The 25,517-nt window shown below is 36.6% G+C and overlaps 3 protein-coding genes across 3 annotated transcripts in view; 2 read left to right on the forward strand and 1 right to left on the reverse strand.

Moving 5' to 3' along the window:
* rps6ka5 (ribosomal protein S6 kinase, polypeptide 5) overlaps window positions 1-3,871 on the reverse strand; it is a 39,792-nt gene extending 35,921 nt beyond the window's left edge. The window contains exon 1 of the mRNA XM_079833783.1: window positions 3,559-3,871. Coding sequence (XP_079689909.1) covers window positions 3,559-3,628 — 70 coding nt within the window. The 5' untranslated portion in view covers window positions 3,629-3,871. The remainder of the gene's footprint in view (window positions 1-3,558) is intronic.
* Window positions 3,872-5,920: 2,049 nt separating this feature from the next.
* cdan1 (codanin 1) lies at window positions 5,921-19,924 on the forward strand. The gene is made up of 28 exons (XM_079833352.1): window positions 5,921-6,015; window positions 7,138-7,823; window positions 9,544-9,744; window positions 9,828-10,018; window positions 11,340-11,459; window positions 12,077-12,155; window positions 12,241-12,361; window positions 12,446-12,555; window positions 12,675-12,764; window positions 12,922-12,997; window positions 13,081-13,286; window positions 14,756-14,888; window positions 14,979-15,122; window positions 15,206-15,372; window positions 15,452-15,533; window positions 15,913-16,002; window positions 16,134-16,188; window positions 16,279-16,412; window positions 16,506-16,609; window positions 16,734-16,883; window positions 16,959-17,022; window positions 17,236-17,314; window positions 17,434-17,642; window positions 18,401-18,508; window positions 18,654-18,717; window positions 18,819-18,979; window positions 19,148-19,255; window positions 19,374-19,924. Exons 1-28 carry the CDS (start codon window positions 5,938-5,940, stop codon window positions 19,467-19,469), a joined length of 3,906 nt encoding a protein of 1,301 aa, XP_079689478.1. The 5' UTR covers window positions 5,921-5,937; the 3' UTR covers window positions 19,470-19,924.
* Window positions 19,925-20,669: 745 nt separating this feature from the next.
* stard9 (StAR-related lipid transfer (START) domain containing 9) overlaps window positions 20,670-25,517 on the forward strand; it is a 48,426-nt gene continuing 43,578 nt past the window's right edge. The window contains exon 1 of the mRNA XM_079833009.1: window positions 20,670-20,953. Within this exon, the coding sequence (XP_079689135.1) occupies window positions 20,907-20,953 (47 nt within the window). The 5' untranslated portion in view covers window positions 20,670-20,906. The remainder of the gene's footprint in view (window positions 20,954-25,517) is intronic.

Consider the following 25,517-nt stretch of genomic DNA (forward strand, 5'->3'; position numbering starts at 1 on the left):
CTGGGGAAACATTTAAACACATCCATCTGGTCACGCAGCCAAGAAATCGTGTTCTTCACTTGGATATCATACAACAAAACCTCCCGTAAACCTTCACAACTTCAGTTATTTGAACTCTTGCCACTTTCTCACAACAGTAAGAATGGAAAATATGTTCAAAATGGCGAACTCTTAGAGACGAGTCTGCAGCTGTTTGTAAATAGCGTATGTTGCCTATAAACAGGTCCAGATGGATTTGCTGCACTGATTTTAAATATTTAAACATGGTAAAATATGAGGTGGCGGCAGCTCAAAGCACATTATGAAAAAACATAATTTTATATACTACCGTTCAACTGTTTGACTCAATAAGATATACATGACTCAATATATATATATACTTCCTATTCATCAAAAAATCCTGAAAGAAAATGCATCATGGCCAAAATAAAGTTGTTTGGATTTACCGGTATAAATTATGTTATATGTTATATGTTTGGCAACAGTTCTTCTGACCCTAATTGATGGAGTTTGTAGCTTCTCATTTCTTTAACAACCATGTAGACACATCGTGGCCATATTCCAGGATGACAAAGCCAAGATTCATCAGGTTGGGAGGGAGCATGAAGTATCTGATTCCAGACCTTAAATTCATTGAAAGTCTTTGGGATGTGCTGAAGGAGACTTTACAGAGTGATCGACTCTTGCATTGTCAATACACGATCTGGTTGATGCACCTCTTGATGGAAATTTTTTTTTGTGATATTATTTCCCTCAATTTTTGTTCTATTGATCTTTTTAGGGTTAGAAGAACTGTTGACAAACATATAAAATGTTAGAAACATAATAATCACTGCCATAATGATCCAATCATAGACTCTTTTTGGGGGATGGCAGTGTGTTATCAACATTGATAATAATAAGAAATGTTTCTTAAGCAGCGAATCAGCATATTCGAATGATTTCTGAAGGACAGTGACACTGAAGATGCTGAAAATTGCATCACAGGAATACATCCCATTTTAAAATATAACACATTTATTTTAAATTGTAATAATATTTCACAATATTACTGTATTTTAATCAAATAAATGCAGCTTTAGTCAGCATTAGAAACATTTTGAATGGTAATGTAAATAAACAAGACCCACAACTATGAATTAAAGGCACTTGAATTCTGCAGAAATCTGAGTTTTGCAGGCACTGATTCTGTGTGGACCTGCTCATAAGTAACGAAGAGCTTGATGATTCAGAGTAAACAAAACAGCCTTCATGAATGAGATATGAGACATGGAAGAACGCGAGCATGTGCGTGGTATATGTTTACACGTTAGCTGGGGCTGAAGTGAGGTTGCTTGTTTTATGCAGTAGATTGCCCAGCGAGGTGAACGCATCCCTGCTGTTATCCTCACTCACAGCAGCACTACATCTCACGCAGAACCATGATCTTTCTCAGTCTTTGCAAATTATCTGATTTTAGATTTTTTTTTAAAAAACACTGTTACCACATCCTCTGACTGGATTTCAAGCAGCATGTTTAAGGTGTGTGTAGCCCACTTTGCAACCACCCTAGAGGCCCATGGGAACTACAATGTTTATTAATAAGCTTCCAGACCTTGACTTTCTCCACTCAGGATCCAAAGGCATTAAGGGAGAGAATTTGGTCCACATTGGACTTTCTTAGATGAGCCTTATCAGATGACCGCCTTCTAGTCTTCAGCGCTTCACTCTAATGTTACACAGTTTGTTAACCATAACAAGCCAGAATCAATTAAGTGCCTGTAAAGTGATCATCCCCATTGACCTGCATTATACAGTATACAGATACAGTACTGATACAGTAATGTACTACAGAGTCTAAAATCCAGATCTTGATTAGTGGATTAAATTACTGTTAATCTGCACAGCTATGGGCCAACAACAATCTGAAAATAATGAGTGATCTAATGATATAATACAGAAGTCAAAAGAGACCTTCAGACATGAGAATACTTAAGATAGTTTAACTATCCATATTTCCATGGATAGGGTACATAATTGGGCCTGAATTTCTTAACTTTTATTAAAAAACCTTTTAAAAAATGTACTTTATGATGTTGAGTTAAATTTTTGTCATGCTGTAATAGTCAAAATTATGTTGTTGTTGTCCATATGGGTCGATTTGAAAGTCCTCATGAAATCAAAATTGAACCTATTTACTTTGTTAGCACACATTACAGTTAATACACAGGAAAAAATTGTTTGTCGCAAAATCTGAAAAGTTACTTCCGGACTGGAATGGCATTCCTTCTCAGATGACGTCAGTTTGACGGCTTGGGTTTGAATATCACTGCCCTCCAACTATTAGTCTGCTATGAGTGCAAAATGGAGAGGAGGACCGCTGGAGTAAAACCCTGCCCTCTATTCAATATTCCATTTCACTTGGAAATACGTCACAGCACTGAAGAAAACTCAGTTGCTGGGACTTTAAAGCTGCAGTCCGTAACTTTTTGCGCTCTAGCGGTTAATAAACATAACTGCATGCGTCTTGCGGAAGAACATTGCAGCCGGAGCTACTTCTCTCTGTTTATGTCTATGGCGAGTCACGCAGGGACTGTGCTCCTCCGCAGCGGTTCCAAACAGACCGGTCTGAAATAGTCCCAATATAAACACTTATTATAAGTGTACCATAATTATTCAGGATAAGACAAAAACACGGTTTGGAAAATGGATTCATGTTGTACACTCTCATTATATCGTTTTTGTAAATCTTGAACACAAAAAAAGTTACAGACAGCAGCTTTAAGGAATGCTATATTTTCTGTACAGGGCAGTGCTGAAAATGTGGACCAAAGATACATCTTTTTGTTATTAAAAGGAGTTAAGAATAATAAAAAAAGATTGTACAACACTTAATGGGTAACAGGGTTGAATCGTTTAGGTTAATGAATGCAGTTATATAATTTTGGGTCAAATTAAAGTGCCTGTAAAAAGTAATGTAACAACAAAATACTGTACCATCCTGATATAATGTGCCTACTAAGCATTTGTACCAAGTTATTTTTACTAAGACAGGGAAGTGAGGACACACACCTGGTCAGTTAATTTACTATACAAAGACATCACCAGGGCCCTAGAGATTAAATTAGCTCCAGTAATTGGGTTGCTTTGGACTCAAGGACATGTCATGACTGAGCAACTAATTCAAGCGCTGACACATAATAAATGCAATTAATTCCATACAATAAAATACTTTCCTTCACATGTCAATCTAATGTAGGCTATTACTGATGTTCAGCTTCAAACATGACATGCACTGAAATGCAAGTGCACTTAAGTGCAACTGCGGTTATGAATGTGAAATATGTAATTGCACATGCAGAACATCCTCCAACCTAAAAGCACCACATTTGTGATGATACAGACATCAATATCTTAATATAGACTGCTAATAGCACTTAATGCATTTAACGTTACACTAGCCGACCAGCTAATAGTAAAGCTGTCTCTTACATTATATAACGAAAACACTATCAGTCCAAGGTATAAGCGCTGTTTCTTAAAAATAAGGGTAGGACGGACTGCCCGGCGTTCATTTACCGTTTCTGAGCTCGTGTTTGACGGTAAACAGGTCACCTTCCTCCGACGAGCCCTCCATCGTAGACGGCATTACTCGCTCGCGTGAACGGAGCGCACACTCTTTCCTCTGCTCGCTGTGCGACACTAATGCAAAATATTACAGCAGAGACAATCACGGCAGGTTCACATAAACGGAGTTGTTGCTGTAAAGCAACCTTTGGGGAAATAATGTAAATGACAATAACTGCATTCTCGTGGGAAGGACAGTGGGGCTGTGTAAATACTACAGCTGCACTAACAGAGATACACACACACGCCGAGCCCCATTAGACACGCCCACTGGCGCTGCTGGGAGAAATACTGGACCGCCCGACTGTCATTCAACCGCCCAACGTACAGTTCTACTTTCAAAAAATCAAGTTTTGTTAAATCGCATATTGTTGAATAAATTAATATTAATAAGTATTTATATATATATATATATATATATATATATATATATATATATATATATATATATATATATATATATATATATATATATATATATATATATATATATATATATATATATATCCAGCAAACACAAAACGTTTTTACAACTATACATATATACATAACATATATACATATACATAACTATATATATATCCATTTCCCTATTGGTAGACGTTACCGGGAGAACTGTTCGCAGTTCTTGCAGGAATTTATAGGCTTAATTTATCTTACTAGTTCACTTCGAAAGCAGGTTCTCCAGAGATTTTGAGGAACCCCAAATGGTGCCATAATTATATTTTATTATAAAATAATTGTTTTTTTAATAATCAAGTTTAGACAGTTTAGAAGTGTATTAGTTCATTACAGAATGCTGTGATATACTGAGTGCACTTGAATCAGTATTTCTACTCTGTTGTGTGTTTTATTTATTTATTTACTTATTTTTGTGCATTCACTCCAGTGATTGGTATAGGTTGCCTGAGGCTTGGGCAGTACTGAGAGAAAAGTGCAGGTTTATAATTTCTCAAGGGGGGAGGGAAGCCTGTGTCCTCATTTGGACAAGCAAAGGCCTGTTACTGCACTTCTATTGTGTAGAGTAGACCTTTAAGTTAATTTCTAGTGCAATCCTAGGAAACACCCAGTAGGCCATATCAGTATTTGTTGAAAACTGTCCACACACACAGTTATAGATAGTTTACGATGTAAATATTCCCTATTGATTTAGATGTTTACACGGTGTACGGATAAGTTGTAACCAAACAGACACACACATAAGGGAGGTACACCTGTGCATGCAGTGCAAACAAGCAGAGCTTGTGTATTCTTTTGACTGTTCTTAATCTTTGTCCATGGCCTACATCAGGGATAATGGGTCTGTAAAGATTAATGGGTTTGCAGTTTTCCATATAGAGACTGTGGCAATAATTGTCTTCTGTTTTGTTTACTACACAAGTTGTTCCTTTTGCGTGGTTTGCGTCTTCATAACAGACGGCTAGGGACCAATAAATAGGTAACCGCATTGTTCTGTTGTATTTAGAACTGTTCTGTTTATAGTCATAACACCCAGAAGAGAATGGCCTCTTTTGAGTAATGATCGAGTTAAATTTAACTCCAAGATAATTAACACAAATTGACTGTTATAGAGCAGCAGTTTTTGATTTATGAGTAAGATAACGTTAACATGAAGAAAAGGCTAAAATTACTTGATGAGCCTGTCAGATTTTATACAATGCAAAGTAAACTGTTTTCTAAAAGTGTGAGATGCTAACAACTCACTACAACAATCATTAAGAATGTTAAACTGTAATGTTCACCTCAGACCTGATTTTATAGGAACCCATAGTGAATTAATCTACGTTCGACATCTCAGTTGTTCTAAATACTGTGATATCATTTTTTCAGGGTAAACAGTATAATTTTTTTTTTTTTTTTTTGCAAATTAAAACGAGGCAGACCTAGGCTAGACTACAGGTTGTTCAACAGGTTAAGGTTAGAACATCCATTGTCATAACTAATGATAGACATCCAGGTAAAAAAACAGGTGTGTGGAAAAATTAAATATGGCCCTGAAGGTCTGTCAAAAACACATAAAACCTTTTTAAAAAAGGTAGGCTACAAAATAAAACATAAATTAAAGCTTTATCTTAAAGTTAAATGTTTCTGTATATTGGTTTAGAAAAAAAATGATTTGTATATCCAAAAACAACATTTAAAAGAAATAAAGGAAACTTTTTAAAGACTATCTCTGTAAAAGTTTTACTCGGTAATCAAATGGGTGCTCTGAACTTTTATTTTGAAGTACTGGCATTGTCGTCAGTGTTGTTGAGGTTTGCGCGCGCTGTACTGCTCAGCCAATCCCGCCCCTGATAGGAGGCACGTCACTCTCATGATACTCTGAGAAGAATGGCGGCTCTTTTGGAATCGTTACTGCACAGTAAAGTGGAGTTAAGCGCGACAGTGCTCTGGCTCAAAGGACAACACGTAAGAATTTACACCGCGCTCTTTCTAATGCTGTGCTGTGTCACTGTCACTGCGTAGCGGAGTGGAAGGGTGATTGTTTTCCTGAAATTCAGTCAGCCAATCTATAGCTACGTTAGCAAACAACCATTAAAAGGGTCGCTTTATTTTATATGTGGGTATTTACAGTTTTGTTTTAAGCTAAATACAAGTTTTACATTTAGATGGTAACTATTAACGCCACAGAACATCTTCGAGCAATAAGTGGGAACAGTTGTCATCAAGTTTTATTACAAAATTACTAACATGCTTTTCACGATGTTTTGTTTGTGATAATTTTTAAATGGAACATTCTCAATTTCTTATCATAATTGAATCATTTTAGTGTTTTATTGTTAAAAACACAAAATTGTATTATTTACGTAGTATAATGGGTGTTATTTACTATGTAGGTAGAATTAGGAGGTATACTATTGTTATTTTAGTATTATTTAAGTACAGTTGACGTATTTATACATTTTTGGTTAAAAATGTATTATTATTTTTGAATTGGCAGTTTTCTTTTGATTTTTAGTAATTTTGTTCTTTTGTCATTTTTATTATTGTTTTTTTTTTTTTTACATTTCTGTTTAGCTTTATTTTTTTTTCCAGTTTTAGTCATTTTACACTTATTCATTTCATTTAGCCTAGTTGCCAAGGCAACATTTATTTATTTTGTTATTTCAGCTTTATTTCAATTACTGAAGACTGAAAATATAATTAATAGTTATAATTTCAGTTAATAATTACAATACTATAACTGTAAACAGATGAGTGGATTGTATTTCACACATAAATGTCAAAATAAAACTCATTCTCTTTTTTTGCTGTGAAAAGAGAACTGTAAGGCAGTATAATACATAATTATTTTTAACATGATTTTTTATTTTTTGCAATATATTGAGATATGATTTGGTTAAGAATTTCACACAAATTATTTTTTCATATGGTTTTTAATTATGTAAATATATATTTATTTTGCTGAGAAATTAATTGTTTTGCCACATCATTTAATGTAAAAAAAAGTCATCTTGAAAAAATTTCATCTGTTTTGCTTTTTTTATTTATTTTCATGATTTACCTAGATGTTTCTCTTTGTTTTGACAGGGTTGTGAATCCCAAGACTTTCTACTCAGGGTTAGCAAAGAGGAGTTTGTGCCTTTTCTTTTGAATTTTTTGCGAGAGCAGAGCAGTCAGACTTTGACCCATGGCCCCACCACACCTGCCAAGACCCCCAGCACCTCCAAATCTGTCAGGACTCATCACTCTTCTGAGCGGAGAGGCAACAAATCTACGCCAGTTCAGGGTCTGCGCAGTGCCAGTCGAGTCCAGCTTTTCTCTCCTGCCCCATCTATGTCCCCGGTGGGTGTGAGGAATGACCTGGAGACCCCATTTACCGGATCTCATTGTTTGAGTGGCGTCAGCGCCTTCAGCAGCCCTTCCTTCAGCTCGGTCTATAGCCCTGCTCCCCGCAACACCCCCTCTGAGCGCCGCTCCACCCAGCGTGCCAGTCTTGGGGACTTCATGACGTCACCTCCAGAGATCCAGCCCAGCCCCTCCGCACAGCAGCACAAAGGTCGCAGGAGGAGTGGGGGGTCTGGGGGGTGCTCGTCCGGCCGACAGGCTGGAACTCGCGTTGCTGTGTCGGAGGAAGGAGGTCGCTGGGAAGGAGGTGCCAGGAGGGGTAAAGGTGTGACGAGGATTGAACCAGTGTCACCTCCAACACAGGTGCAGCTCAACTTCAATAATTTGGAAGACTTTCCTCCAATGGGTGCCGCCCAGTCTTCACCAGTGTAAGTGATGAATCATACCCCTTTTCCAGAAAGATCGTTCCAACTCCAGCCCTAAAAACTAGATGCTCTTGAACAGAGCAGGGGGCTGATAAACGCTTCCACTGTCTCGTTGAGCAATCTAATAACTTTGCACTGTATTGCTCTTTATGAAAACGATGCGCAAGAGAGACCGTGTGCAAGAGAGCGAGTGAATCAACGGTTTCAGTTTCAATTTATTTTCGAATAGGACAGATAGTACAGGCAGTTTATGCAAGCTACTCCTTTTACTGAGAACAGCAAATGTGCTCAAAAACCGGGATGCACAATGTTTTAGACTGGTTATAATCAGGCAAACAATTCCAATTCGCACCGATGGTGCTCGGGCCCTAATTACGTCACCATTCGTTCCTCAAGTCTTAGAAACACGCGTCCGTTTCTTGGCAGGCTCTGGCTCCAGAACGCAAACCAATAGGGCAACTGTGACTAATATAAGAGAAACAAAATTACGTCCACATAAAAGAAGTCTACACGTGCCGAATTCTTAGCATTGAATTCGTAGGTTCAAATTGGTTTGAAAAACGTTATACAATTTTCAAGCTCACTTATTGACAATAAAATAAAATCATGGAAAAATTGTGGCATATAAGTATATGTATATTATATAATAAAAAATAATGTATATATATTAAAAAAATCACATTTGAATTATGAGTAGTTTGTTTATAATTAATAACTAGTTTGGTTATAGAATAGGTAAAATTATCTGACTCTCTTAGGACTCTTTTTACACAGTCATGAGTGTATAATTTTATAATTTCCAGTTTAGTTATTTTGAAGCAGTTTTGTTAAAAGAAATCCAAGAAATCAATATCAAATTTATAGAAATACCGGTATGCCAAATTTCATTGTTTCTTTCTTCATTATAATATCAGGACAGTTGACATTTTTATATTATGCCCCCAAGCAATATTTAAATATAAAAACACTATATAGCTTTTTTTTATATTTAATTTGACATTTTTTATAGTAGAGGTGTATTCAAGTCATTGCATGTATGAATTGACCATGAAATTAAATAAAAACATTTAATGGGTTTTTGCAGTGTTTATTACAAATGATATATCTGTGCATATATATATATATATATATATATATATATATATATATATATATATATATATATATATATATATATATATATATATATATATATATATATATATATATATATATATATATATATATATATATATATATATATATATATATATATAAATTTTTTTTCAGATCATATGCATTAAATTTTAAACAACATTACGAGCAAAAAAACAAAACGGGCCCTATCGTCATATACTTTTTTTTCTCTGATGTGTGCCATCAAACTGGACAATAATCTCTCCCCTCCAGCAATATGTCAGTTACAGCAACTAGCAAACATCAACAATCCAGTCAATTCTCAGTGGACAAAATCAAGTCGTACCCTATGTTTGTTTGTAAGCCGTTTTAATCAAATATATCTCACAATGGGGGAAGGAAAGATAAGTATTTTTTTTAATTAACACAGAAAATCTTTTGCGTTGTGACATTTACCCTACTAATAAAGCCATTTAGATCCTCTTTGTATTTTTGTTGTATTTTGTTTTGAATGTTTCAGTTAGTGATGCAAGTGTAAATTCATTGAAATTTTCATGGTAAATGTAATATGAAAGATCAAATTAAACCTTTCTGCATCTTTTTCCAGAGCAACCAAACCTTCACGGAGAATTAACCCAACTCCTGTAAGTGCAGAGCGGCCTAACTCTAAACCTAAGAGCTGCTTCACGTCCACCCCACTCAGTCTGCCTGCCAGCCCCCCTACCATACCAGAGAGCGTTGGGGCCAAACTGACCAGTGGCAGTCCTCTCAGTTTGCAGGAAGAGAGAGAGTTGCTCAGGAGAGAAAGGTATGTTGGGTTATGTTGTATGATTCACTTTGAATCATATCCCTGTGGTTCTCTGTCATCATTTGCCATCTCATCTTCTCTAGGTCTAAACTTGCCCAGCAGACCAGCTCCCCACTGAAAACCACCCCTGCCATTTGTACCCCAACCAAAACAGTGCACAGGCAGGGGTCAAAAGTGACCCCTGATCCCCAGTCACCTTGCCCTGACCCTGACAAAGTTACGCAGAAATCAGAGTTGGATCTCTTAGCAGAGCTGTATTGTACCTGCATTTCAGGTAAGTGGCCTGTAGAGGGTGCTGTCTACTGAAAAGAAAGTGACAGTAGAAACAACAGTAAAGACTTTTACATTTACAAAAGAATCTATTTTCTTTTGAACTTTCTATTCCATACCAGGAATAAATTACATTTTAAAATAAACTAAAATACAATTGTAATAGTATTTCATAATATTACTTACTTTTTTGTGTTTTTGATCGTATAAATGCAGCCTTGGTGAGCATAAAGTCTCGTTCACACCAAGGACGATAACGATAAAGATATCATTCTAAAAAAAATTATAAATATGAAGTATAGCACCCCACACTACAACTATAAAAATAACAGCACAGAGAAACAATATTGTTAAAATCACTTTCAGAACAATTTTTTTCCAGCTGATGAACGATAAAAACATTGACAGCCAATCAGAATTCACCCAGCTTTAAAAATGCTTGAGCATTTAAACCAGCAGAGGTCAAAACTACAGTGCATGCGTCGAATAAAGTCATCATTATAGTTATCGTTCGTGGTGTGAATGGGCCTTAAAGGGATAGTTCACCCAAAAAGAAAATGAATCCCATAATTTACTCACCCTCAAGCCATCCTAGGTGTGTATGGCATTCTTCTTTCAGGCGAATACAATCACAGTTATATTAAAAAATGTCCTGGCTAATTCAAGCATTATAATGGCAGCCCAAAATTTGAAGCCCAAAAAAGTGCATCCATCCATTATGAAAGTAATTCACACAGCTCCGGGGGGTTAATAAAGGCCTTGTGAAGTGAATGGGTAGGTGTGTGTAAGAAAATTATCCATATTTAAAACTTTATAAAGTAAAATATCCAGCTTCTGTATGCACCTTTCGAAGAAAGTGTAACATCTTTCGCAGGTCAAACCGCTTGCGCATCGTCACGCCAGTTACGCTTTTTTTGGAAGGCGGTCCGCCGGAAGCTAGATATTTTATATTTCTTACAAAAACCCATCTATTCGCTTCAGAAGGCCTTTATTAACCCCCCTGAGCTGTGTGGAGCAGTTATATGATGGATAGATACACTTTTATGGACTTCAAAAACGACCCATCAAGTCAATGCCATTATAAAGCTTGGATTAGCCAGGACTTCTTTAATATAACTCTGATTTTATTCGTCTGAAAGAAGAATGTCATATACACAATACACATAGGATGACTTGAGGGTGAGTAAATTATGGGCTTATTTTAATTTTTGGACGAACTAACCCTTTAAGACTCTTGCCAGTCATACAATTTTGAACGACATAAGTGTACACGCATACATAAGTTTGCTACGTATGTTTTAAGTTTAAATGCATTTTGCTTGTAGAGAATCTGGTTCCGTGTGTTTTCCTGGAGCTGTTCTTCGTGCTGCAGCTCCTGACATCTCGTGGCGTGTCTGTCTCTGAATCTGCAGAGGAAGGAATCAGTGTGTGTGAAGATAGTCCAGGTATGTCAGTGTTTAAAAGCTTATTTAATCCTTTAATTCTTTTGACGACGCTTGCATGTTAAATCATGCTGAAGAGATGTCATGAAGATTAATTGTTTCATAATCCTGCTGTCAGCATAAACCTAGTAGAGCACAGCTTTAAAAATGCATTAGAGGTGCATTATTCTGCACTGGAAGTGAAATTAACTAAAACATTTATGTTCACTTTTTGTATTTTTCTTGCCTTTTTAATTTGACTATAAAATAAAATTCTTAAATATTACATTTATTTTACAGTATTAATAGTAGTAATAATGTAATAAAGTATTAGTAATAATGTCTGAATTTTGTATAAATGAATAAAATAAATATATTTGTATTAGTAATACTAATTAATAATAATATAAAATAAATAATGATATATTTATAATATTGTTGTTTTGGCTGTTGTCATATTGAATGGGCTCCATAGTGGAATAGAACAAAACAATTACAATATGATTTTCATTCAGGGGGTTTTTGTTTTTAGCTGAACACATCCTCAAAACCAGAATAAATATCTAATAGGCATGAGTCAATCTCAAAATGATTAATTTGGTCATGTCTTGATTGTGTCCTTTTCATTTATGGTCTTGAAGATGTTTTGGAGAAAGCTTACCTGGGAAATGTCCACAACTGTGTGTATTTTTCTGTGAAAGTGTTGGAGAATCAGTTTGAGTAAGTCTGATTTATAGTTTCATTACTGCTTACTGCTTCAGAACAGATTCAGTGTGCCTGACTTTCTGTCTTATCCGTTCGTCAGGTTGGTGTCACACCTGGACAAATGCACTCTGCGGCTTCTGTCTGAGAATGAGAGGGTGGGGACTTTCTCCTCTTCCCTCAGAGATCGCCTGGCACAAGCTCAGGACAACTGCACAGCTAAAGTAAGCATTAGTTTAAAAGCAACCAATAAGTAACCTTAATAAGTAAAAGTAATCTCATGCTGAATAATGTCCTCACTTTCTCAGGTGCTCCCCAGTCCACCCTTGTTTGTTCATTCAGTACCATTCCAGGCCGCCACAGATAACCGCTCCAATTTTAGCAGCGACAGGGCCTTCCACACATTTAAAAAGCAGAGGTACAATGAACACCATAAATATGTTTCAAATATGTGATGTTTCAGGTCATTTATCAGTTTTGTTGCCTGGGTATATATGGTTCATGTTAATTTTTTTTTTTTTTCTGCTTCTGTTGTAGGGATGTTTTTTACGGGCTGATCAGAGAATGGGAGGACTCTCATAAGGAGCCTGGCTGGGATTTTGAGGCAGCATTAGGCAATAGAGTCAGGTGTGTTTTTGTTTGTTTGTTTGTTTTAAAAGGGACATTTTATAGTAAAAAACTAATAGTATATTCTTTGCTCTTTTTATATGATTGATATACATATCCTCTCTCAATCATTTTGATTGTGTTTGCAAATGTAAAATTTTATTATTTACATCCACAGGATAATGGCCAGTCAGCTTACAGCAGCAGGAAGCCATTCTCACTTTGCCAGACTTTTCCAGAAGCAGCTGATCCAGGTGAGCCAAAATGACTGATTTTCTTCACATTTCCCCTTATTCTCCATCTGCCCCTTTTATATTCTCTCGGTCTCTTGTTCTAGATGTGTAAGAGCCCTTGTGTGCTGGGCTCCTCCAGTGACGCTCCTGACGCTGATCTGCTGGGCATGCTGGGGGCAGACAGCCTGGGTCGTCTGAAGCGCCTGCAACAGCGTCTGGTCCAGCCTCAGGGACTCATTGGTCCTTGCCCTCCACCTTCCTTTCCTGGCCATCAGGAGTTCTTCAAGGGCTTCCTTCAGACAGCCAGCTGGTAAATGTTGTAGCCACAGGCCTCATTGGTCTTTTAAATGTGAAATGTATGCTTTCATGATGTCATAATTTAAGCTTTGCAAGTCCTGCTTCAGCTGTATGAATTTGTTTGAGTGCAGTTTACTTTCCAGTGTTAGACATTTTCTGTTGAAACAGGAAGTGCGCAGGACTCATCCAAGTGCTTTTCCCTTTGTTTAAATTGATAGATATTTAGATATAGATATTTATTTACATTACAGCACAGCAAAATCACAGACAATATACTCGCCATGTCTGCATTTATTTAATCAAAAATGCAGTAACATGAGTCATGACTATTGTGAAATATTAATACAATTTTATTGTTGTCTATTTGAATATGTTTCAAATAGTGCTGTCAAATCGATTTATCGCATCTAACATAAAGGCTTGTGTTTACATAATGTTATATATATATATATATATAATATAATAATATAATATAATAATATATAATATTATTATATAATATTTTTTTTTTTTTTTATCTCATTACTCATTACAAGACTCCAGTCTTCAGTGTCACATGATCCTTCACAAATCATTCTGATATGCTGATTTGCTGCTTAAGAAACTGTTCTTATTTATATCGGTTGAAAACTGTTGTGCTGTTTGATAGTTTGTGATATCTTTAATAGTGTTGTCACGATACTGGAATTTCTGACTTCGATACGATACCTGGAAAAGTATCAATATTCAATACCATTTTCGATACCATGGGGGGAAAACGATGCTTAAGTTGTCAAATAGATATTTGTATTATTATTTCTCTTTTTCGTCCATCTATTGAAAGTCTAGGCAATCTCGAATTTCTTCTGAAGAGATTAGTTTATATGGTAAAGCTTTTAAGCATTTTCTTTTTATATATAAACGTTGATCAATTATCATTACAATGATCTCACAAATATTTGTTAACTCAATGTATTTTTTACAATGGGGGAAATTTTGTTTGCAATAGCTTACACACAGCACAAGGAAACTTGATTTCAAATAGTAAATGGAATTTAAAAAGACAAGTAAACAGTAATAAAATAAGGACAAATAAACAAATTACTAACAATAGCACAATTAAATACAATATAATAAATATAAAAATGAAATAGACTGCTTTATTTTTTCAGGTAGGTCTAACAGAAGTATTCAGGTAAGAAACTGAATAAAAAAACAAAGTAGTCAAATTTAAAATGACATTGGATAATCTTCATTGTAAAAATAAGCAGTAAGCATTAAGCTGGGAAAAGGAGCTAATTTTTGCAATTTTTGTCAGAGGCGTATTTATTACTGTATGGGTGTGCGCTTCAGATGTGAGTGTGAAATCTACGGGATTGAGTAGAATTATGTGCAACTGCAATCCCGTGCGAAATTCAGACCCGTCACACCAACACTATTAAACCGGATTGACTGAGAGGTGGGTGGAATTGGGTGCTCTAATTCCTGTAATCTTTGTTCTAGCTGTCAGTTGAACCAGCACCTGAAAGATGGTCTGTGTCAGCAGCTGCTGAAGTTAGACGAGGTGTCCATTCTTGGTCCAGACGCCAGCCCTGCCCGGGGAGACGAGACCGGTGATGGAGACATGGAGCAACAGGTTAGACCAGAAAGCAAAATATTCAAGCACTCCAAAGTAATCCAAGGATTTGAATGGGTTTAAAACACCTTTTTGGGCTCTTTGTTTCAGGATGAGAAGCAACGTTTCTCCTCTGTGCTTCTCACGGCACGACTTCTGGCCAAGTTTTTGGGCTTCATCTCTTTTCTGCCTTACCAGTCCTCTGAGCTGCCATCAAGAGACGTACAGGATGCTGCAATCACTCTGCGGAGCAAGGTACACATTCTATGAAGGCCAGATTTTTTTTATTTTGTTGGCAAGTTATGTATTCTTCAGGACCTAATCTGTTTTTCTGTCAGAGTTCTCCAGTGCTGGATGTGTGTGCGGTGTTGAGAAGTTCAGTGTATCGGAGACGCACCATTCTGACAGTGCCCTGGATGGTGGAGTTTCTGTCCATGCTGGATTATATCGGCCCATTTCTGCCTTGTTACAGGACTGCTCTGTGCCTTTTGCTCCAGATCTACAAGTGAGTTTATCACATGCACGCAAAAGATTTTTTTGTGTGATTGTGCTGTTAATTATGCTAATGTGTGTGTGTGTTTCAGGAGGATGGTATTGGGTCGAGGAGGGGAGCTGTGTTACATGAATCAGCTGCTCATGGTGGCAGTTTTGGGATGGCTCTTCCAGGTGAGATTTCTCATTTTCAGTGGGGCTGAAAATTAAACACCAGGCAGAATACTATTGCTACTCTGTAAAAACTGTTGCAGAAGGGCACCTTCAATGTGACCTGCTTTGTTTGCAATTGGACAAATGTACTTCTGAAACATCATACCATGCCATAGAGATTGCAGGGTTTGGTAAATAACATCAGACAATAGGCTAAACGGGACTTAATTATGAGATACAAGGGATCATTTTTGTTTGTTTTTGCATACTGTGTAGATGAGCTTTTTCAATTATTATTATTTTTTTTTAAATATGTCATCAAATTGCAATTGACCAAATTATATAGCCTGGACTAAGAGATTAGGTATGAACCTGTCAAATCTTTCTGTTACTCTTTTAGATCCCAATCTTCCCAGAAGATCTCTTCTTCGGCACAGATCTAAAGGAAGAAATCAAGGACCTGGAGAATAATACAAGCTCTCAGGGGCTGGTTAGTGGATCACGGATCTTCTGCTCTGGATACATTTAGCTGTTTCCTTTTAAGGAGGAAAATAAATGTTTATTTATCTTTTATTTTTCCTGAGTTTACAATGTGTATAATACTGTATATTTTCTTTTCAGGACACCCTCCCATTAGTGGACCAACAGCTTCTCTTAACTTGCTGTCCATATTTAGGTGAGAGCGTACTGTTTAGAAAAAATGTCTTGACTATGTCTTTTACCAGGCTGGGATGATTGAGGTACCTTTACGACATTCTTTTTTCAGGGGAGTTTCGTAAACTTCTTGCTGCTTTTGTGGCTGGTAGCACTTCCAAGAGCGGAGGCTTGATTCGCAAGATCACCCCCACATCTGCAGAACTGAGGGGACCCTCCATCACCCGTTCACAACAGAAACTTCAGGTACACTGCAAGCAAATGCCTTCCATCTGTTGAAGAATTGAGATCATGTCGTCCATGTGCGGCCATCCATGTTTTTTCCATGTGTTTTAACAGGTCGATTTGGAACAGGCCTTTTTTCACAACCAGCCCCCATCTCTCAGACGCACTGTAGAGTTTGTTGCTGAGAGAGTTGGTTCCAACTGTGTTAAACACATTAAGTCAGTCTCCCACCATTTTGTCACTACTTTTTTTTTTTTTTTTTACCTTTTCTGCATGTTAGTCCATGTTAATCAATTTGAATTTGCGTTTCATTTCATATTTTCCTAACTCTTTGTGTGGCAGGGCTACGCTTGTGTTGGAGCTTGTGAAGGGTGGAGAGAGAACTCTCAGAGATCGTTTGGGTTTGGAGGGTGTCAACACTGCCAAACTAAACGATTCTATCTGTGCTCAGCTGTGTGACGCAGGCATGCAGACTCTGGAGAGAGCCACCAGGTCAGCAGCTCTCTTCTCTCATTACATGTACATGTTGTTGGACATGTTTTGGACTAATCACATCTCTCATGATAGGTTCTGCAGTGAGAATGCCCCTGGAGCGGTCAGAGTTCTTCTTCCTCTGGAGACCTCTTCTTCTGTGAGTTAAACTGTCACTCTTTTTTAATTCAAGCCACTTATAGAGATGATAGACACAAAATAGAGATGCTCAAAAACAGGGTTTATCTTGGGTGGAAATTTGCTGTACAGTGATGCTCTTGTTTGTCATCTCATTTCATGGTTAATTTTAGAAAAAGGCTTCAAGATCATCATTAATTTACTCGGAGATAATAATTTTTGTGGTGTGGTTTAGGTCCTGACCACAGCTGAGAGCATCACCACTCGTTTGGCTACAGAAAAGGCTTGCGGCTGGCTGTCATCCAACATCACAAGTAGTGAAGCTCAATTTTATTGACATTTTTAAAATGACAAATTCTCCATTTAGACTTTTAGATATGTCTTTTTCTTAATATAAGGATCTGAAATATTCCTGTTTGAATATCTTCCTTAGCACTGCTAAAGAGAGAGTGGAAGAGTGCATTTGAGAGGGTGATGAAGAGTGTGCCCTCAACCTTCAGTTTCGATGCTGAAGAGGGCGAGGGATCAAGCAAGAGTCAGCAGGTCCAGAGGAGTGCCTCAGAGCTCAGTGCTGGGTCCTCATGTGTTTCAGACTGCACTCATAATGTTCCTCTGGGATCAGAAGTTATGATTGAAGTTAAGGTGATTATTGGTAATTAGTCAAGTTGTAAAAAAGTGTAAAAACAGGGTGGTTGATAATGAAATTTAATAGTGAGAAATGAGACATCCACAAACTTGCTGAAATCAAACATTAATCATAATTCACACAATTAGTCAAACTTGCTAAATAATAAAATGTATTTATTCTTCGATAAGGCCATCAGAAGTGTTTAAATTTTTCATTAAAATGAAAGCTATTAAAAATAGTGTTTCCGTTAATTGTAATGAAGTTAAAATATACTTGACAACTTAATTTTAGAAATGTTGCCTTGGAAACTAAGAATTACGTGTATTGAAGTACTAAAGTAACTAAACGTGATTGAAAAAAAAGCTATATATATATATATATATATATATATATATATATATATATATATATATATATATATATATATATATATATATATATATATATATATATATATATATATATATATATATATATATATAAAATGTAATGTAATATATATATATATATGTACATAAAATTAAAACGCACACTAAAATGAAATAAAACAAACTGAACATATAAATGACACCGTTTACTACTGTCACTACTAATGACACTGGCTATCAGTACATTTTGGAATCAATCAATTGGAATTAATGATCAGCAGTATCATGAAATTTGGCCAATTAATCAGCCTAGACTAGATGGCAATACGCTACTCTAAGGTATTTTACAGTAATTTTCAAATATAAGTCTGTCGGATCTTAAATAATTTTGTCTCATGTTTCAGGAGGTTCTGAGTGTGTCTGTAGGACCGAGGTCTGACGAGGAGGTTTTCACTGTTCATCAGATTGAGTCTCTGCTGGACAGAGTGGGACAAACACTAGGATGCCGAAAAGTAATCAACTTTAGTGTACTTACTTGACTCAATTTATTTATTTTTTTAATCCACATCATTCAATGTTTTTAGTAGTTTTTAATCCTGTATTTAGAACGGTTTACCTTTCTTACACATTCTCTCCTTTGTCCTGGTCTTTTTCTAGCTCCTCTCTCCTGTGGTCGAGCAGATGCTGTTGCGTTGTACTGTTCAGCTGGCCTGCAAACTTGGTGAGAGAACCATTAATGGAAAACCAAGAACGGTACATGAAGTCAAAACTGAAAATTATTAATACCCTATTGTGTCTGTTTGGGTTTGTTTCCATGTGCAGTATCTGGGGAGCTTCCTCTGGTGTTTTCAGCCGAAGGGAACAAGAGACCTGCTCTTCTGGAAAAGTTTTTAGTTCTGTGGGCTCGGACTCCCTCTCCACCTCTGCACCTTCTCTTCAGTGAACCCACTCTGACTGCCATTTTTAGTGCCACAGATAGTGAGGTAAAACCACTGATCAAAACTTGGTGTTGTTGATGCACTTTTGCCGAGCTGTTACATTCTTATTTTATTTTAGCTTTATTTTAATTACTGAACTTTTTTTAAATAGGTCTAGTTTTAGTTGACAACAAAAATGTTGGTCAAACAGTTGTTTATCCTTTAATTTTACAGAGGACTGACTACCTGTTCCTGATAAGACGGTTAATAGAGAGGGGTCTTTTAGGAGAAGAGGAAGTGGGCACCAACTGGCCAAAGTTGTCAGCGTTATCTTGGCCAGAGGTAATTACTTCTTGCATATGCTGTTAATTCATTATTTTATAGACTGCAAAACATGACATTCTGAAGCTGGAATTCTCACAAATTGCTGTCTGATGGCTTTTCTCGTTTGCTCTCGTAGGAGTCTGTAGAGAAGTTTCAGCAGCTCTCCCTGACCACCCAGTTCCCAGTGCCTTCACTTCCAAACCACAGGGACATACTGCAGGTCTCTCAATGACCACTAGGGGGATACGTGTGTCGACATTACCAACTCTACACATGAATCCCAGCCAAACACTATTGTATGAATAGGCAATGAATGATGCATATTTAAACAAAAGAAATGTTTAAACCTACAATATATATGATTTTAAAGAGATATTTTAAAGTCTGATTTATTGTTAGTTGCCAGGAGAATATTGCTGCTCTAAAAAACGCTGAGTTGATCGACCAGTCATTGATAGCCTCACAGTAGAACATGATAAAGACCATTCACTGTGCTTCCTTTGCCATGAAATTCTATTTATTTCTTTTAAATGTTTTTCTGCTTGTTGGTGAGTGTGTTGGTGACCTGTTTGTATGCGTTTCTTATAGTCTATATTTGCGAAAAATTTGCACTTTGTTCATGTTGGACAATATTATCATTGTTTTATTCTAAACCTATCTAATGTAATAAAATTGGATTTTGTATATATGTGTGAGTACGTTTAATTTGTTCACGTTTCTCGTACGGTTTATGCAAGACTGCACCTCTTACCAAATTCATGACCATTGTAAACTTTAAAAAAGGGGCAAGACATAGAAATGAATAATGCATTAAGTCAAGGAGAGATCTGGTAAATTTCTATAGTAGATAGCACCGATATGTAGCCATGCTTCTAATTAACCTCTGCTCTAAAATATCTTCAGGTAGATATTGTGAGTGCATTATCTGTCAAATTATGAATTTTTCCTAATAGTAATAACTGAAATCATGGAAAATTATTGGTCAAATGCAGCTATTACCTCAGAAACCATTCGAATATACTAATTTGTTTCTCATGAAACATTTAATATTTTTATAATTTATAATCATTTATGTGAAAAGGAAATATGTTGGAATATTAAAAATATCTTTGTCACTTTTGTTCAAGTTAATGCGTCCCTGCTGAATAAAAATATTGATTTCTTTCAAAATAATGACTACACGGGGTTTTAATAAAACGGGCAGTTCATGTGTGCCTTCAGGCGAGCACTTCGCCTTTGTTTCTCTTGTCCTAATTTCCTACTATGGCGATGGCTTGGCTCACAAGACTGGGACCAGTAAAAAAATCATTACGAATATTTAGAAGTCACGCCTTATGCAAAGTAGACTCACTCGTTCAGCAAATCAGTAAGTACCATTGAGCTAACGTCACGTTGCTCTGTTAATATTCATGAGCCTAGCCTTCGTAATAGTAGGATTCTACTCCCGGAGAAACGGCAGGAAGTTTTATCGCAGTTCAACTGCGGCCGCCTCTTGTCATAATGTGCTCTGTGATTGTGTAGACGATATCAATAACATGACCCGAGAAACGTGTGTTCGGTTTCCTCAATCTGCTCGGGATAATTCAGTGCTGTGGAGGAATTTCATTAATGGACTTTAACGGACAGCTGAACTTCAATTCATCGTTTCCCTCCGCCCGGTGTCAAGCGAATGGCAAACGTGAAAGTCGCGATTCGAGTCCGTCCGCTGAACTCCAGGTACGGTCAGCTTTCATGGATCGTATGAAATTGATTGTAAAAGTGCATGATAAACTGCTGAATGATGTCCTATGAATTACATAAACAGCCTTGAGTTGTTGGTGCTGTTGCTATGTCTGGGAATAACTTAGACCTGCGCTGACAGCCAATAAACTGAAACAGCTGCCATTCAGAAAAAAAATATTGCTTGATCTCTGCATCTACATCCCATTATATTGCACATGTCTATAATGTAATATATAGATAACTAGTTTTAACATACATCAAATTTAGAGACAAAAACTAATTCATAGCGTTGCAAAATACCTGCGTAAGCATGCATTAAAAGACAGTGCATAAATGGAGATAATGTACATGCAGTGCATGTTAAATTGTATTGAGATCAATGTTTTGTGTATGACAAATCTACTATAATCTGCTTGAATCCCCTTAACCCCTCCCCCAAAAGTTTATCTGAAACTTGATGATTGTAATATCTTGTTTTTATCTTGTCAACAAAATTACATTACAATGTTATGCATGCTGTGTTGGTAAGATCAAAATCATGTGTTTTGCTTTAACTTTTTAAAAGGGGGGTATTCAAACAGAGTTTGCCCCATGAGAGCCCACTGCCCCACCCTCCAGCATTAACCAAATTACTACAGTATGTGGGTGCTGGACAAGGGGGTAAAGAAACTCCTCCCAGATTTAGACACAAAGAGTGTGCGTGTGTGTTTGGCCGTATCTTCTAGCCTTGACATTTTAAGAGTCCCCCTGAAGCGTGCATCACAAAGGACGACTTCATGGCCTTCCGTCACTATTGTGCAAATGAAGATGGTCTTTTTAATAGGCAGCCGTTGGTTTTTTATGAGCATGCGCATAATAAACATTTGACTCTTTGCACTTTTTGCTTTTGTCAAATGCTTGAAATAAAAGTTTGCTATTCAGCTGGAAACAAACTAATACTCATTGCTGGAGATGGCAGGAATTGTGTGGGAATGGCACAGAAATCCAAGTTTGTAAACATGCTCTCATAACGATGAGGTTATTGTTTCTTTCCACTGATTATGTTATAAAAATGCACCATTTCAAGGCAAAAGTGGGAGCACACACTGACAGGCGAGGTAGGTTGTTGTGGTTGTGGATACTGGGTAGGGCCTCCATTCATCATTGACAAAGTGAAACAGACCCACATGGCAAATACAAGCTAAAAGCTTCATAACAAGCTCCCAGCCTTCGATGGATGAGGGGTGTAATATCTGGTGCTTTATCAGCACCAAACACAATTGGAAAAATAGCTTGATTTTGTACATTTTCTGTAAAAAATTACAAATGTTCTAATTGCTAATGAGTTTCTGTGTAGTTGCTGAGGTGTTATGAGTGATTTTTAGTGTACTTATATGCAGTTGCTGGGTTGTTTTGGATAGGCCATTCAGTTGGTTTTAAATGGAATATAGCATGCATATAATAAGGATGTCCCGTCCCCCCTCATTTTTCTTTTGGCCAATGAGCAACCACCAAGAATACCTTAAAGGGATAATTCACCCAAAAATGAATGTGTTTTATCATCACCCTCAAGTTTTTCCAAACCTGTATGAGTTTCTTTCTTCTGCTGAACACAAAATAAGTTATTTTGAAGAATGTCTTTAACCATCAATTGTATGGCCGGATATCATATCACTTTGGGCCCGTTCTGTACACACAATGTTATACATATTATATGTATTCAAAATTGTAATATTTCATATTAAATAAATTATTATAATTAAATGGTATTTAACCATTTAAATGGTAATTTAACACATCTTTACAGATGGTGTCAAAATGCTGAATTGATTCATTCAGTTCTAATAGTGCTTTATGCGAGCAGTGTCACACAGAGGGCATAGCCCCTGCCGCGTTAACTTATTTAAAGGGGACGTTCAAGCGTTGAGTAACAGATCGTACTGAATCAGTATTTATTCTTTTTACTGATGTGAATGATCAAGGTTTTGTACGTAGTTTACAATAAAAAAAGGTTTTATAGAAAGGTTTTTTAGAAAGGCTTTTAAAAAAAGGTTTGTCTGGGACTGCTAATTATAAATAATGCAATAACTGACACTTGAAATCAACATTTAAAAAACATCTAAACAAAAATAGACAAAAAGTAGTCATTGATATTTAAACATGTATTCCAAATGCAAAATTTAATAATTATGTAGTTATATCTGAGAACAATTTCTTAGCTACTAGGGTTTGCACAAACATTATATATATGTATATATATATAATATCAGGTCTCGACATTAACGCTTGTCCGCTTGTCTGGGACAAGTGGATTTTTTGAAGGGGCAAGTGAAAGAGAATTTTACTTGCCCGACCGGACAAGAAGCCTGATAAAACGTCATTAACAAAAAATAACTAGGGAATCACCAAAATGCAATAATTATTCTGCATTCATTAGTGTAAGTGGCAATCGAAAGTGGATAATAATATATTATGTATAATTAACTATAACGTTGCGCTGTTGACGCTCGCGCAGCCTCTCAATGAGAAATCGAAACAAATGTGCACCGCTCACACAGGTATGTATTTGTTAATACGGATTAAAATTAATAACAGCCATTAGCCATACCAATGTTGCTTTTTAAGATTTGACTGGGGGCGCCAATAAAGATTTCGTCTAGGGCATCAAAAGGGATAGAAACAGCCCTGCATGATGGCCATATTCATATTATGGATTATTTTAAGTTTTGAATGTCTTGTTTCTTGTTAATGTTTGATCTCAGTTTATATACAGCCTTTTTTATTTTCTTGCAGTTCCATAAAATCAACAACAAACAGGTAGTTCTACCCCAAACTGAGCCAGATATTGACGTTCTTGACAGTGTTTTGAAAGTGCCACAGAGTCACAGTGTGAAAGTCCACATACAAGTGACTTGCTTATAGTTGTGTTTGTGTTTGCACATTGAGCTGGATAGGAAAAGTAAAATTGAAAAATGACACGCTTTAGCTTTAAGATGCAGTGGCAAGGCCTTCCCCAGCCTGTTCACATTTGTCAGACTTGAGGTTTGTACACAGCCATGCTCCTACACTGGATTTCATTCTCTTGCATCAGTTTATCTGGAACCCGATACTGGAGAGATTGCACAGCTGTCCTCGCTGCTCTCTCACACACTGACACACATATCCTGCACGCTCACGCACACACCTGCTTCAGCTCAGCTGTGCAGCTCATGGAGGATTTTTCAGCGCTCTGTTTTCATTTGAACCTGACCTTCTCAGGCAGCACCGCAGAGCTGTGCAGACGAATCCTCCAGACCCCCGGCCTCTCACTCCACTGCCCTGTCTGAATATGGGTCTGGATATGATCACAGCCAAATAAACATGGATTTAAAAAAAAATATATATATATTTCTTTAAAAAGCTCAGTGTTAACCCGGAGTGTTTGAAACCATTTAATCTAAAAATATAAAAAGTTACATATCAATTAAGAAGTCTATTATCTTGGAGAAGAAAAAAAAAAGGTGCAGAAATGAATCTTGCCACGTGGCACATGAGTAATTTTTTTTTCCAGGATTCTTTGATGAATAGAAAGTTTAAAAGAACAGCATTTATTTGAAATAAAAATATTTAGAAATATTTGTGTAAAATTGTAAATGTCTTTACTGTCACTTGATCAATTCAATCACTCCTTGCAAAACAAAAGTGTTAATTTCTTTAAAAAAAATCATACATACAACAAACTTTTGAATGATAGTGTAAAAAAACGGAAGAATTCTAGCATTTTTGCTTGCATATTTTAAATAACTGGGTCATTTTTGACATCGTCAATGGCCAATTTCTGACCTTGGTAGCTTGCTGTTTAAAACTTAACATTTTACACTTTCACACCATGTCCTAACCAGATGTGACGCGACGTAGAGACATGATCACCAGTCACCAGAGACATTTCACCAGTTTCACTTGAAACAGGCCTCCCAACTGAAGGGGCCTCTGCTTGCCCTCAAAAAAGTATATTCAAGATATAGGGGTTGAAAATGTCCTTGTATGAGCTCTTGTTTGTAATATTTATAACAGGGCTGTTTTCCCGAATATCAGCATGATTGCATCATTGCAAATGTGATAGCCTATTGATTTCATACAACAGTTCAATAAACAAGAAGTTAATGTTGATTTTGCCAAAGACAATAGTTCCAAACAAATCCAAAGAGCCATTGCGCATCTCGGAGCAACACAGTGGTATATCACGATATCATTTTATTCATTTAGGTAACTAAATTAATTTCGTTACACGTTTAAAAAAAAAATGATTTGACTGAATGATGGGGGGCCTCCAACTGTTTCTTTGAAAAGGGCTTCCAAATTACAAATGCCGCATCTGCATGCGATTTAAAAGGTATTGTTTCATAATCAAAGTTTTGTCCCAACCAGCCGCGATACTTGATGATCCTATTTTAGAAGTTTCTCTTTTTCTGCGATGTTGCGGCTGAAACAACACAAAATATGACAATGTTAATTTAAGGTACTGTTTATGTGCTTTATTTCATGTTAAAAGTGTCTAATGTGACTATGAATATTAGTTTGCGTGCCCTTTATAACCATA

This window comes from Gobio gobio (genome assembly GCF_949357685.1).
Source record: "Gobio gobio genome assembly, chromosome: 13".
In the NCBI taxonomy this organism is placed as follows: Eukaryota; Metazoa; Chordata; class Actinopteri; order Cypriniformes; family Gobionidae; genus Gobio; species Gobio gobio.